The sequence below is a fragment of the Syzygium oleosum genome, unplaced genomic scaffold (assembly GCF_021117445.2).
Source record: "Syzygium oleosum isolate NSW1041296 unplaced genomic scaffold, Sole_v2.1 Sole_v2.01, whole genome shotgun sequence".
NCBI lineage: Eukaryota > Viridiplantae > Streptophyta > Magnoliopsida > Myrtales > Myrtaceae > Syzygium > Syzygium oleosum.
The window spans coordinates 7,359,421-7,373,185 of NW_026607485.1; the positions used below are offsets into that span (position 1 = coordinate 7,359,421).

The window sequence follows — 13,765 nt, forward strand, 5'->3', positions numbered from 1 at the left end:
TAAACCCTGAAAACAAGCGTCGAGAAAGTTAACCCTGCTTTTTGTACGTTTTCCTCTCCTTTTTCTGGGCTCTTTCTCGCGAGATCGAACCTGCAAGGCTCCTATTGTTTCTTGAGAAAATGACACAGATGATGTATGAACTTTGATCCAATATGCAATGTGTTTTCTGAACTTTTAATTTTTTTAATATAGTCTCTGAACTTTTAATACATATTCAATTTAGTCTCTAGACTATATGAAAATATTTGATGTTATTCTTAAACTTGAATAATGTAAGGATTACATTGAACATTTTTTTATAGTTCAGGAATTATATTGAACATGTACCAAAAGTTAATGGACCACATTGAACATTAGTTTAAAGTTCAGGGACCATATTGAATAAATTAAAAGTCGACGAATCACATTATATATTGGGTCAAAGTTTATAAACCATTTGTATCAATAGGAGAAACTCGAGGAAACGAAAGTTGAGAATTGACTAAGGTTCTCTTTTGTTACATGCGATCCTTTCTTCCGAAAGGTACGGTCGGGCAAGAGCGGCAACGCTACTGCTGAACACGTGGCATGCGTTCTTCGACCTCTGAATCGCCCACTGCACTGATTACCACCGCCCTCTAACGTCCACTGCTGCACGAACATATCTAATGCTTCCTTGGGGGAGGTGGTGGTGCAGCTAGAGATCAGTGGGTTTCGAGGTTGGGGAGATTGCCTGTCGTGAAGCATTTGGTTTCGTCCTTTGACCTCGAGCAGGTGGGCAGAAAGGGATTTGTAAGCCCTCGACTGACAAAAGTTTTAAGGAGGAGGAAGAGGGTTGGAGTGCTGGCGGACTTCAACTGGTCTCTCTCTCTCTCATTCGCTAGATCCCATCGCTCTGTTCTGTCCTACATGTTCAAAACATTTGTAGCCTAGAAGTTCTCCGCGCATCACGACCCGTCTGCTAGATCCCATCGCTCTGTTCTGTCCTCCCTGTTCAAAACATTTGTATCCCAGAACTTCTCCACGCATCACGACCCGTCTTTGATATCGGCCACTAAATGGTGGTGAGACGATAGAGCGAGCTCACGTGCACTGAACACGTGCAAGAATTATCTCTAGGGGGAAGGGAGCACGGGAAAATTACAAAGTAAATCTAAACGATAGAAACTTCGTACAGAAAATTGAAAAGATAAAGCCGATGAATTACTACCTCTTCGTTCATGAGTTGGAGATGCAACAATTTAGATGAGACAGTTACGCAGAAGAGCTGTTGCACTGTGTCCACTGTCCATGGTTTCATAAGAAATTTAGAATTGTGTGCTTTACTTCATCAAATTGATTTATATATACTAGAGATTTGGACTTTGGTCCATAAATCTATCCGGTGCCTGTGCAAACTGGCTTGGAACCGGTCGAAAAGGATTCGATTTGGATCGATTCCTAGGTTGAATGGCTTGGACCGCCCGGTTACTCACCCCTAGTAGAGCGAGTAGTCTTCCCTCAAATCCCGAACACTCGAAACCTTTCAAACTAGGGTCCCGTTAACAATCATCCGCGATCAAATATCCGGAACAACACTTGGTTTTCGGGAAATTCCCGTCTGGACTCGGGCCCATGGATTATATAGCTCCAGTCACAACAACTAAATTCTTGCGTTAGACAAGGGACAGGAAGAAAGACGCAGAGCTTTCTCCAAAAACAGGAAGAAGGGGAAAGAAACAAACGACAGACACGCGATCGGTTCCGAAGCTGGGCCAAGAAGCCCACGGTCCACGTCCACGGGCGCATCGCAGCACCCGAGGACGGCCCAAGATCGTCGCTGGCCCAGCCGCTACGCGGGCAGCGCAACCGCGCGCGCGCGTGACCCCCCGACCCAACCCACCCCACACCACCAAGAAAAGGACCAAAAGTGGGATCAGGCTCGCCGAACACGGGACGAGAAAAGAAGGGAGAAAGAAAAATTAAAAAATGCAAAGAATCGACGCAAACGAGAGAGATAGGGAGGTCTTGGTGTTGGTGTTGTTGGTGGTGGTGGTGTTGTTGGCGTTTCGGGAATTAGGTCACCCCCCCCCCCCCCATCTTCCCATAAATATATGTCAAGAAATCTCTTCCTCCAAAATCCCTCATATCCTTCCTCCTCCATCATTGCTCGCCTTTTCCTCCTCCTCCTCCTCCTTCGTACGTCGTTCCTTCCTCCCTCCCTCTCTCTCGCCTGTTTGCCTTTTGAATTGAGATCTCGGTTCTCTCCTGCAAAGATCGGTTGGGTTCCGGGTGGAAGCTTCGGAGGGGGCCCCGTTTTGACCAGGTGAAATCGATTTTCTTTTCCCTCGTCTTGGACGGGGGGGGTGGGTGGGTGGGGGGCGCTGAATTTTGCGCCGGATGTTTTTTGTTTCTGGGGGCTTGTTGGAATTTGATGGATTTGAGAGGCGTTTCTTGATTTCCTTCGGGGGCTGCTGGTCGTCGTCTTGATCGGTGTTGGTCTCGTGTGGCTGATCCGCTTCGCATCCGTGCAAGATCGGTAAATTTGGGATTTTGAGGACGTTGTCGCGCACCCTTTGCGGTTTCGGTGAGGGGGTAGGTGTTGGGTTGGATCCGAGGGTTTTGATTTGCTATGTGGATGCGAAGTCGCCTCCTTCGCCGGCGTCTCGATCTTTTGGGAGAAGAGATTTGCCGCGTGTGCCGACGCGTAATATGTTGTCGAGCTGATTGATCGTGTTCTCGGTTGATGGTCGATTGCCACGGTCGGGTAGGCATCTAGAAGTAATAGGAGTGGAGTGGATTTGATAGTCGATGAAGGATTATAGACTAGCTTCTATATGTGGGTTGTAGATTTTGTGAGTTGTTCAGATCACCTTGTTCTACTCAATAGCAATTGATGACGGTAGACTAAACTAGCCTTTTTTCCTAAAAATAGTAGGTTTTGTTGTGATTACTTTAATCCCCTTGTCTTAATTTAATTTTGCAAAGTCTGTTGATCGATGCATGAGAAACATCAAGGCTCAATTTAGCAATTAAGTCCGTAATATCCTGGATTTTAAGAATACCATAGTCAGTCGTTACTGAATTTAGGCGAGGTTTCAGGCGATTTTAGCTATCGATGAAGCTGATGTGATAATCACATGGCCATGATCCTTCCTCTAATATTTTCTTTGGTATGTAACTTGCAGGAATGATGTCTTTCACAAGGAATTATGACATGAAGGGAGGTACCTACCATGATGGTTATTGGCCCTCCAATATAAACAGCTTCAGCAACAATAATTACAGAACCAGAAACAGAAGCAGCAGTTATTTTGGGAATTATGAAAGTTTCCGTGGGAACTCCAGGGAAATCAGGGATCCTATTGACAATTTCAACTTTGAACATATGAAGCCCAATGATGCGCCTTCCGTGAAAAGAAGAAAATATTCATCATCCTCGTGGGGAGCTTATGATAATGCATCTCTTGCTTGGAAGAATAGAGTACCTCTTCCTGCAAGAATAAATGCAGATCCATCTACTTCTAGCAGTGGGAAGCGTGAGAGGTCTCGACTAGAGGATGATGAGGTGGTGTTCATGTCAAGGGATGAGATCGAGAGACTTTCTCCATCTAGAAAGGATGGCATTGATGCCCTACGAGAAACCCAATTGCGATACTCGTATTGTGCTTTTCTTCAAGATCTTGGATTGCGTCTCGACTTGTAAGTCCTTGTTCTTGTGCACTATACTTCCTTATTTATGCTGCATATAGGTAGATGCAAGTGGCTTCATATTTGGTAGTTCTGTTTTATGATTAGTATTAATGTTCCCTGGGAAATCGGTTACTTTATATTATGCTTAGAAAATCGGTGTTTTGATGCAGACCCCAGACCACTATCGGAACTGCCATGGTTCTTTGCCACCGGTTTTTCGTCCGAAGGTCTCATGCTTGCCACGATAGATTTGTGAGTTTCTAAATATCTTTTATATCCTAGAATTTTTGAAGCTTGATGAATTTAATGTTCTTGAAATATAGTAACTGATCTATTTGTTAAAAGGTGCTTCTATGAGCAAAGTGGAGCTTGCCTATTACATTTGTCTTACATTTGTCTTGATGGATCTCTCTCTCTCTCTCTCTCTCTCTCTCTCTCTCTGTCTGTGGGGATTTCAAAAGCATTTGAACCTCTTCCTTGATTTGCTCAGAAGTTGTATACAATTCGGCCATATATGTGCTCTAGTGAGTCATCTTGAAGCCGTTTTCATGTCTCTGATGTGATAAATTGAGTTATCTACTCTTGTGGAGAACAGTTTTTTGTACTAGTGAAGTTTTTCCAATAGATTTTTCATGAGGGGATGTGGAACTACTTTCTTTTTCTTTTGATGAACAAATTTTTTCTCGATATGCTCCTTTGTTGTGTTCAATTCATCCTTGGGATGTGTTTGAATGGTATACGTTAAGTCTAATTTCTTCTTTATTATTGTTATTTTTTGCTGGTAAGCTCTCATGTGATTAACTATTTTTTAACTTATTTACTGATATCTTTGTTACAGCTAATTGCCACTGCTGCTCTGTTTCTAGCTGCTAAGTCTGAGGAGACACCACGCCCTCTGAACAATGTCTTGCGGGCATCCTGCGAAATCTTTCATAAACAGGACATTTCTTTTTTGTCCTATATACTCCCTGTTGTAAGTATCACAGACCTTCTTTCTATTGGAAAAGTTGGTGCAGAAACTATTGAGATGTGTAAATGTTATTCACAGTTCAATTTGCATATTTTCTGGTTTTTCATGGAGCCAGATCAACAAATTTTGACTCTCTGTAACAATTCTTATTTTTGGCTTCTGTCAATGCATAGTTTGTGGAAAGATGCATCTGGCTTTATTAACTCTTGATTATGTTGAGCAGGATTGGTTTGAACGATATCGGGAGCGAGTAACTGAGGCTGAGCAATTGATTTTGACGACACTGAACTTTGAGCTCAATGTGCAACATCCGTACACTCCTCTTACCTCGACTCTTAACAAGCTGGGTCTTTCGCAAGGTGTTCTGTTGAATCTGGCTCTGAACCTGATCAGTGAAGGGTAAGTTGATAATTTTAGTGCTTTATTTGCTGGTACCTTGTCGCTGGAAATCTTGGAAGCTCAAGTGCACTTCGAACCAATTATGATATTAACTGTACCTTCATCCTGTTTATTAGAATTTAGGACTCCGATGTTGTGTTGCTACATTTTGCTTTTATCAAACTGCAATTCGACATAAATTAGAAAATTGAGGTGGGTTTCTCAATGTTCGGTGTGGGCATTAGGGCCTTAGCCAAATGACAGATTTATATAGGTTGGAGGAATCTTTAAGTCAGTGTGCAAGTTGAGGTATGGGTCTCTTCAGAGATGAATTCTTCATGCTTCTTTATATGATTCACTGCGCTATCTGTTTGATTTCCCTCTTTTGAGCAATGGGGTATTGATTTGTTTGGAATGGCATATAATTGCAGGGTCTATACCAGATTAGAGTGCTCATTCTTAATGATATACTATGCTGGCGGATTGATGTGCTGTTCATGGAAAGTTTTATTTTCCACTGGAGTGCTGGTTTATATTGACTGGCTTTATCTTGAACACATTCCTTCACACTTGTCCCTCCTTGTCAAGGATCTCCCCATCATGTATAGAACCAGTTGTCTATCCCAACAACTTCCACTTTTTGGGTTGCTTTTTTGCCATCAATTTGCAAGCTGCCTCATTTTCAAGTGAACAATTCTTCAAGTAGTGCATAGTATTGGACTTTGTCGTTATTTAAGACGGTAGCTATATCTTCCTTTTTGAATAGGAGTTTCCAGCCTTCGTTAGGTATCCCTGCTTCTGAAACTAATTAGCAGCTTTGTGGCATTATCGCTGCAGATTTTTGTCAGTGGAGTCTTTTCATTAAGTTCCCGCTGCTGCTGCTTTTTCCCTTCTATTTTGAGGAGGCACTTAGGAACTTTCTCCGTATTTGAGCACTTGCCTCTCCTCGACCCTAGTGGTTAATGTGACTTGTAAATGTGGCGGATATTGGTTGTGAGGTAGGCTGGTCTTGGTTTTAGTGTTGCTCATGAGAAGGTGCTTGCAATCCAGTCATCCAAAGGAGTAGGGTAATATCGACATTGACTCACGTCAAGCGAAGGCCTTTTACGGAGATTTAGTCATTGTTTTATCTCAACGACTTGGTTCATAATGCATAATAAACATAATTTTTTCAATTAATCAGCGATTTGGCTACTATTTTAAGAAAATTTAGGATCTAGCTGATCTTTAGTGGAGCTCGGCCGGACCAGCTGTAAATATCTGTCTATATTTATGCATTAACAATACCTATTCTCATGTTTTTAGACTTTTGACAATATAAGTTCCCATCAATGTTTTTCTTTCATTTTTCGTTATGCTTCAGCTTATCTGTGGATTAAGCACTTGCCAGTACAAGTTTTTAAGTTCCCATCATGTTTTATTCTTTCATGTTTCATTTTTTTTTTCAATTGACCAAAAAACAAAGTATCAAGTTTTTAAGCCCGAGTATAGAGTTCGTGGTGGTCATCTAGCAAGGTTGTGAATGGTTATGTAGCATCATTGCTCATTGATGACTACTGGCAATAAACTCGCTCTCATATCTTGCGTCAGTATCCCATTTTTTGTACGATAAACTTTCATGTCAACTCAATACTCACTTTTTCTTCCTTTCTTAACCTTTTACAAATAAAGATGATCTGTTCTCATGCGAAAACCTATTTTCCTGGTGGAGGGAACTTAACTTTTCTCTTTGTATATTAACTACCTTTGTCCTTTTAGAATAATTTCTAGAGGAAAAGTTGGCTCCACATACTGAAGCAGTAGTTTATCAAGTCTATTCATGCTAGGATACAGTGAGTCTGGTCTATAAGTAGTGGAGTCTGTTTTTTTGCCCGAAAATAGAGGAAGTTCTCTGACCTAGTCATCTTTTGTGGGACCATCTGAAACCATTTTATGTTGGCTGGCAGCTATGCCATGTAAATTATCTCATAATAAGAGTCTTGTTTTTCAATTGGATGTTGGCAATCGGATGGGATGCAACGAAGTTGGTTGTTGGGTTCACCTGGTTAAGATGTCTAGGGTGTGCTACGATTGCTTATTACAAGCAGGATTACTGTTATAGCTGACTGGTTTTCGTGGTCATACCGTCCATCAAAGGTGAGAGGACAATGCTGCAGGATGTACCTCTCAAATTCTCTTTCCTATCTAGTTGGAAAAATGATTTTCGCGAAAGCTTTATATGGGGTCCTCCGTGCATCTTTGCTGTATCAATTTTTAATTTTTTTTATGGTTGTCAATGTAAATTGTGTGGCTCCTTTGCTTAAATGCAAAAGACCCATATATCCGTCTACGAGACTTAGTACTGCCGTTAACCATTAAAAATTTCAGAAAATTTTCTAAAAGTTGATGAATCCAGCAGTTGCACACTTGTTGTGGCCCAAAAAAAAAACAGTTGGACGATTGTCTATACCGCTAAATATAATCATGAGCCATGCCATGGAATTTTCTTCTTGTTGCTGCTCTTTGCTGCTGATTTTATCGTCATGCGGCAGCTAAGTTAACTCGTGAGTCTTAAACTTATATCCTATTTTTGAGCTGTGATAAAGCAAGAGGAATCTCTCTCTCTCTGCCCTCGCAGTACGTATTATTTTTAAATATTGTGTATATGGTACAAGTTATGATTATAATATTGTATCCATAACTTCCATTACTTTTACTCTATTCTCTCTCTCTGCATACATTTCCTCCTTTTACTATTACTATCACATCTACTGAGAAAACAATTGATCTCACTCGGGCACTTTCACCAATAAATCAATTTTTTCTCAAGATGAAGTCTCAGCATTCTTATTTGACATTTCCCTATGATTTTAAGAATACTTGAATTCTTGTATCATGGGAGTAACATTGGCTCACTGCATGCGTTATCTCTTCAAAAAAGAAACAAGAGGCTGATGGGGAAAATGAATGGGGGAAAGGAAAAGAAACCAAAGAATGGTGGATGAGTGGAAAGATAGAAAGGAAAGGTTCTTGTTCTTTATATTTTCTTTTGACTTTTTTTCTGAAATTTACAAGAAAATCACCGACATCTTGTTAGAAATCTCTTGAGGAGCTTTATGTCAGCGGCTTCCTGCCAAAGTTTTACCTGGTCGTATAACTTTACGAAGTTGCATTCAAAAGCACCACGAACTGTAACATATGAAGTACAACAGAAATTCGGCGCCCATGGAAATGCCTCATGCTCCATTCTACCCCTACTATTGTTGGATCGGGTCTTGCTTCATAATCCTTTAGTCAGACTTATGCATGCCACGTGACATGAGGATAGGCATGTCAATCTTGAGGATTGCTGAGCGGAAGATTCTGGCGTTTGCACTGAGCAGTCTAGCATTGCTGTGAATTGTGCTGCTGTCCTATTTACTTTCTCATTTAAATTCAATGTGTCCATGGAGTCCAAAGAGAGCCCCTGCTGCTGAATTTGGAGTTGATATGTCATCTGTATGGAATTAGATGTTTGCATAGTTGGTACTGTTATCATCTCCTCATCCAAGAATGTTGGAACATAATCCACCAGGGTTGCTGCTATACAATTGGTAAGGGTATAAACTTGACATGCATTTATTTTCTCGCATATAGTTGCTATTGTTGTCTCAGGACCAGTTGGTAACATGCTGAATATGCACGTTCATCAAAGCTGATATGAATCTTGCTGTCGTGGGACTAGTTAAGGAGATAATCTAATTATGAAGATAATGCCTAATGCTAATTGGGTATGACATCTATATGGCGAGAATATTCTTATTACATGGTTGCCATTGCAACTTTTCTGTGTTGTTTATATTTTTTCCCTCGACAATGTTTATCTAATGTGTATTGGTTTTTAGGCTTCGGAGCTCGCTTTGGCTTCAATTTAAACCCCATCAGATTGCTGCTGGAGCTGCGTACCTTGCTGCTAAATTCCTCAATATGGATCTTGCATCTTACCATAGTATCTGGCAGGAATTTCAAGTAACACCATCTATTCTCCAAGGTAATGAAATGGTATCCAAGTTTTGCTTCCTTATGTAAATTATGACAGCTGCTTGTAGATTTAGATACGATGCTATGCTTCATACGTGCATATGCTGTTGCCAAGAAAATTACATGGCAAGAGCTGAGGTTAAGAATCTCCCTAGCTTCCTCTTGTGAGTTTTAGTGGTTTCACTAACATGTAGAGTCTTTTGCAGGCGAGAATGAACATATTTATATGGTTTTGAACATTGCGGCTCTTACTTATGTTTGTGAATACATGTCAGCAGTTAGCTTGTTGAGATTACTTGTGATTTTTTCTCAATGGTTCCATTTCATTTCAAGGTCGACCCGAGTTTGTGACTGACCGTAGCCTGGTTGCTGCCATGATTATTTTATGCAGATGTGGCCCAACAATTGATGGAACTGTTTTAGGAGATAACAAGCTGCTGTTGCTTTGCGATATTGTGGTTGCTCCTTCTAATCTTTGAAAGATGGAGAGCCCTTTTAATGTCACAAGTCGGGACACATGTCTTCTCAATGACATCGTTGCTGTAATTGTGTCTCGAGTTTGAGTAGATGGGTTGTACAGTGAGCAGAAAGCAATGAAATATGCAGTCACTGAAAAAAGTTTCTAGTTAAGTTATATGCATTCCGGGGAAAAAAGGTATGACATTGCGGACTATACTTTGCAAATGCAAATGAGCTTGGAGCTCTCTGCTTTCTCGATACCCTGTTTCCACTTGCTACTTGTTTCGTTGCACCGTTGGCCGGTACATTTTATCGCAGTGGCCGCGGTCATGTTCTTGAACTTGTGACACAGAGTACCACTGGAATCCAGAGATTATATCGTCGAGTGTACTTTAGTGTCGACTTAGTTCGGAGAGACCAGTTATGTTTCGAGTGGTTGAGGTCTGCAAGAAGTGCGGGAGATACGCCCGTGAGCATGAATTTGAATTGCCTGGACAGGGTTGAACTTTGAAGACAAGATGTGGAGGTCAAATGAAGGAGTGTTTTCTCAACTCAAAACTCTTATCAAATATCAAAGATTTATGAAGTCGTAATTAGATTGAATGATTGTGTCTTGTGCTATGGTGAGTTTATTTCATGGAAAAGCAACATTTAGAAAGAAATTTTCATGACTTAGATCATTTATGTAACTTAGGAAATCGAGTTAATAAAAAATAATTTCATTGTCAATCATTTATATAACTTAGGCCTTCTTTGTACTAATGGAGATAATTTTTTTATTAATCATTTTACTATGCTGTAGGACAAATAATACTCAAAATTTTTCTTTTTGAAAGTGTTGATTCATGGCGAAACAAACTTACCCTTAATTGCAATGTGCACTTGAATCGGACTGCAAATATTGTTTCGGGCTATTGTTCTCTCATGTGATTTTCTATTTTTGTTTTCCTAGAATTCCATCTCTAAGTTGGTGTACCTGTCTCTAAGCTTTCATAGCTACAATGTAGGACTGCACCAGACACTTCTATACTTTTCGCACCAAGGCAATGACACCGTCCGGAGACCGACGAGAAGTTATGACGTAGATCTAGTCTAAGGTCATTGATAATGCAAAGTCTCATCATGGGGCCAACACATTCAATGCCCATGGTCATCGAATCTTTTCGGGGACCGGTCCCACTTCCTCCAAATTTTGGACCGCAAGATTCCACTAATCTGAGGGCGGAAAACTGAAGCCCGCAGTCAGAATTCAAAATGCTTTTAACTTTTTGGGGTTTGGAGTCCCCAAACCTTTCCTTGATCACTCGACGTTGCCAAGTCAAACATGTCGACCTCAAACGATTTCTCTTTAGCTTTGGCATCTTGATCCTCGCCGTACATGATGGTTGCCCCCGCCCCCTCCCCTATCGCGTCACGAGACTGTCCAAAGCAAATTGTGCTTCCCCACTTTGCCGTTCTCTCTCTTATCGACAAAGGATTTTGCTGTTGGTTCGAATCCATGGCTTAAGATGATCTGAAGAGAAGATATGGACGAGACAGAACGCAACAGCCCCCCGGTTTTCGCAACGAAGTTTAGGGTTAAAGCCACAAAAAAAATCGTAAACTAGGCCCGCCGTGACATATTTCCTCTAAATATTTTTCCCGTGACACAAAATATCTCAAATTTGTATCATCGTGACACATTTACTTTCCGTCAAAGTTCTGTCAATAAGAACCGTTAAAAATCTATCTACACGAACACCAGAAAGCAAAATGTATTGATATGAAGTAAAATAAAAACGACGTTGTTTGAGCTGAAAAATCATCAAACGAAGCCTTGATGAAGGGTAAATATGTTGTGTAAATACAAATTTGGGATTTTTTATTTCACAAGAAAAATTTTAGGATAAATGTGTGGCAGTGGGTATTTCAAAATAAACATGTCGATATGGGTATAGTTTAAGATATTTTTTTTTTCGGCCTTTTTCCCTAAAGTTCAAGGAAAGTCAAAATTGGTTGGAGACAAGACATGGGATTCGCGCACGATGCGCATGGTTGTCATGTGACGCCGGGTCGTTTTATAGTTGTCGTTTCGGTACTGCAAATGTGTTCTCCACCGAAGGAAGAAAAAAATAACTCTGTGCAAGAATTGTGTACCAGTGAACATAGGAAGTTTTTTTTTTTTTCTGTTGAAAAAATTATATTTTTCGTCTTTGTACTTCCACGCTTTTTTCTAATTAAATTTTTGTACTTTTAATTTATCGAATCGAGTCTTTCTATTTTCGTGAATTTTCTAATTCAGTCCGTCTGACGCCAAATATGGCCAAATTCAGCTGACGTGACCGCCGGATGGTGTCATCATGTGACCTAAGTAAAATTCTTCCAATCGAACATCCACTTGGGTATCGACACTGGCTACAATTTATCGACATCATAATTCCGATGCTGTTTTATATTGGTTAAACCTTTCTGCGCCACATAAGTGTGAACACCAGCATAAATTATCCGTGTCGGAGTTTGGCTCGGATGGAGTTGATTAGAAAATTTGTTAACCTATAAAAACTCGGCTAGAGATATTTAAAAAATACATGGAGTTGATTAGGAAAGACATTAAATTTTCGAGACGACGACATAAAATTTTTCATTTATTTTTTCGGAGACCTGTGAAATTTTATAGAGTCAAACCTAAAACAATTGAAAAATGGGTGGTCGCATCTCCGCGACGGCTAGAAGTAGAGCCAGTTTTTGTTCGCTTAAAGAAAATGGTTAATACTACGAAAAACTCCAAATTTTTACACAAGTGCACCAAACTAATTTTTGGGTCACCAAAAATTTCAAATTGGTACACCTGCGACAAAGTTACTTGAATCATTGTCAAGCGTCATCCAGCTCAGTAATTTCACAGTAAAATTTGACGGCGGCTAACGAGGAGTAAATGTGTCACGAGTATACCGGTTTGGAGTTTTTTGCGATTCAAAAATTAGCTTATAGTAAATTTGGCATGAGTATACCCGTTTGAGGATTTTCGTGATATTTACCCTAAAGAAAAACAAAAGCGAGAGAATCAAACGGCTTAAAATATGCATAATCGAACGGAATGATTCCCAAATACCTTTATCAAGACGGATGTAAACGATGCTTGAAATGAACCTCTTTTGGCTTAGATTTTTCGAAAACGACATGCGCATATCCATCAAAAAGATTAGTACAATAATCTATAGTTTACCAATTCATTTCAAGTCGTGCTAATTGGTCTCTGTCGGGCCGGCAATTCGGAACGACCCGTGTTTCTTTTTTGTTATTATTATTATTTTAAGTGCAGCACTTTAGATCTTTTGAACTTTTTTTTATTAGATAGCACTTAAGTCGTCATGGCTGACGATGTTGGCATATAAATTTGAATAGTACTATATAATTTTTAAAATTCGAACAACGAACTAGATTTCGAGGAGAAAGAAGAGAAAAGAACTTCTTGGTTCCAAAGATAGAAAATCACTTTTCCTTCTTAACGGAACAGACGACACGAACAGAGCACGAGGTAAAAAACTCCGATTACAATGAGAAAATCCGAATATGACATGGTATGACACGTCTAAACTCCGTGTGTTGACATGAATTGGCATTCTTTCATTGTAATTCATTTATTTTTTTAGCGTGCAAAATGGAAACCAAGATATTTTAGGCCTAACCGATTTGACACGGAACGCAATCACGGCACACCAACCCAATTTTGGTCGTAGTAGCGCGGGAGAAAGAGGGAGAGAGACAGTAGAGAAAAAGACGCGTTACATGATCATCCAAACAGAAAAACCATTTTCGAGAATGAAATCGGTCCACCGGAGCGATAACACCAATCAGTAAAACTTTACGGTCGAGAAAAAAAGAAATATCGGCCATACTTACCGCTATTGTAAAATTTCCAAAAAAGGAACAAAAAGAAAAGAAAAGAAAAAGAAAAAAAAAAGGAAAAGAGCGAGGGGTATAATTGTCATTTCCCCTCTCGTCAATTTTCTTGACGAACGAAATGAAAGTCGGCCCTTTTCTATTAGATGCCCCACCGATTGGACGGAATGGCCCCCCAAAACCACCGGCACCTTTTTTCACTTTGGCCCCGCCCCAAGAAAAGGCGTTTTTATTGGTCAACATCGTTCGGATTTTGCCCCTCATAATCTCTTCCTTTTTGGTACGACGTACTTTTCGTATAAATTTAAACCTTCCTATAAAGGAACGTTTGATCCCATCTCAAAATCTAATACCCAAATTGCATCTCCCGTCGAAGACCCCGGCCGCTCCCGTCGAGGTCGAAACATCCGGCCGGCACCGCCGTCT

The 13,765-nt window shown here is 40.3% G+C and overlaps 1 protein-coding gene across 1 annotated transcript; it reads left to right on the forward strand.

The window, feature by feature from the left end:
* Positions 1 to 2,102: 2,102 nt before the first annotated feature.
* LOC115685061 (cyclin-T1-4-like) lies at positions 2,103 to 9,696 on the forward strand. Its single transcript, XM_030610060.2, has 7 exons — positions 2,103 to 2,284; positions 3,147 to 3,660; positions 3,822 to 3,903; positions 4,490 to 4,624; positions 4,845 to 5,020; positions 8,863 to 9,008; positions 9,390 to 9,696. Exons 2-7 carry the CDS (start codon positions 3,149 to 3,151, stop codon positions 9,419 to 9,421), a joined length of 1,083 nt encoding a protein of 360 aa, XP_030465920.1. The 5' UTR covers positions 2,103 to 2,284; positions 3,147 to 3,148; the 3' UTR covers positions 9,422 to 9,696.
* Positions 9,697 to 13,765: the final 4,069 nt, after the last annotated feature.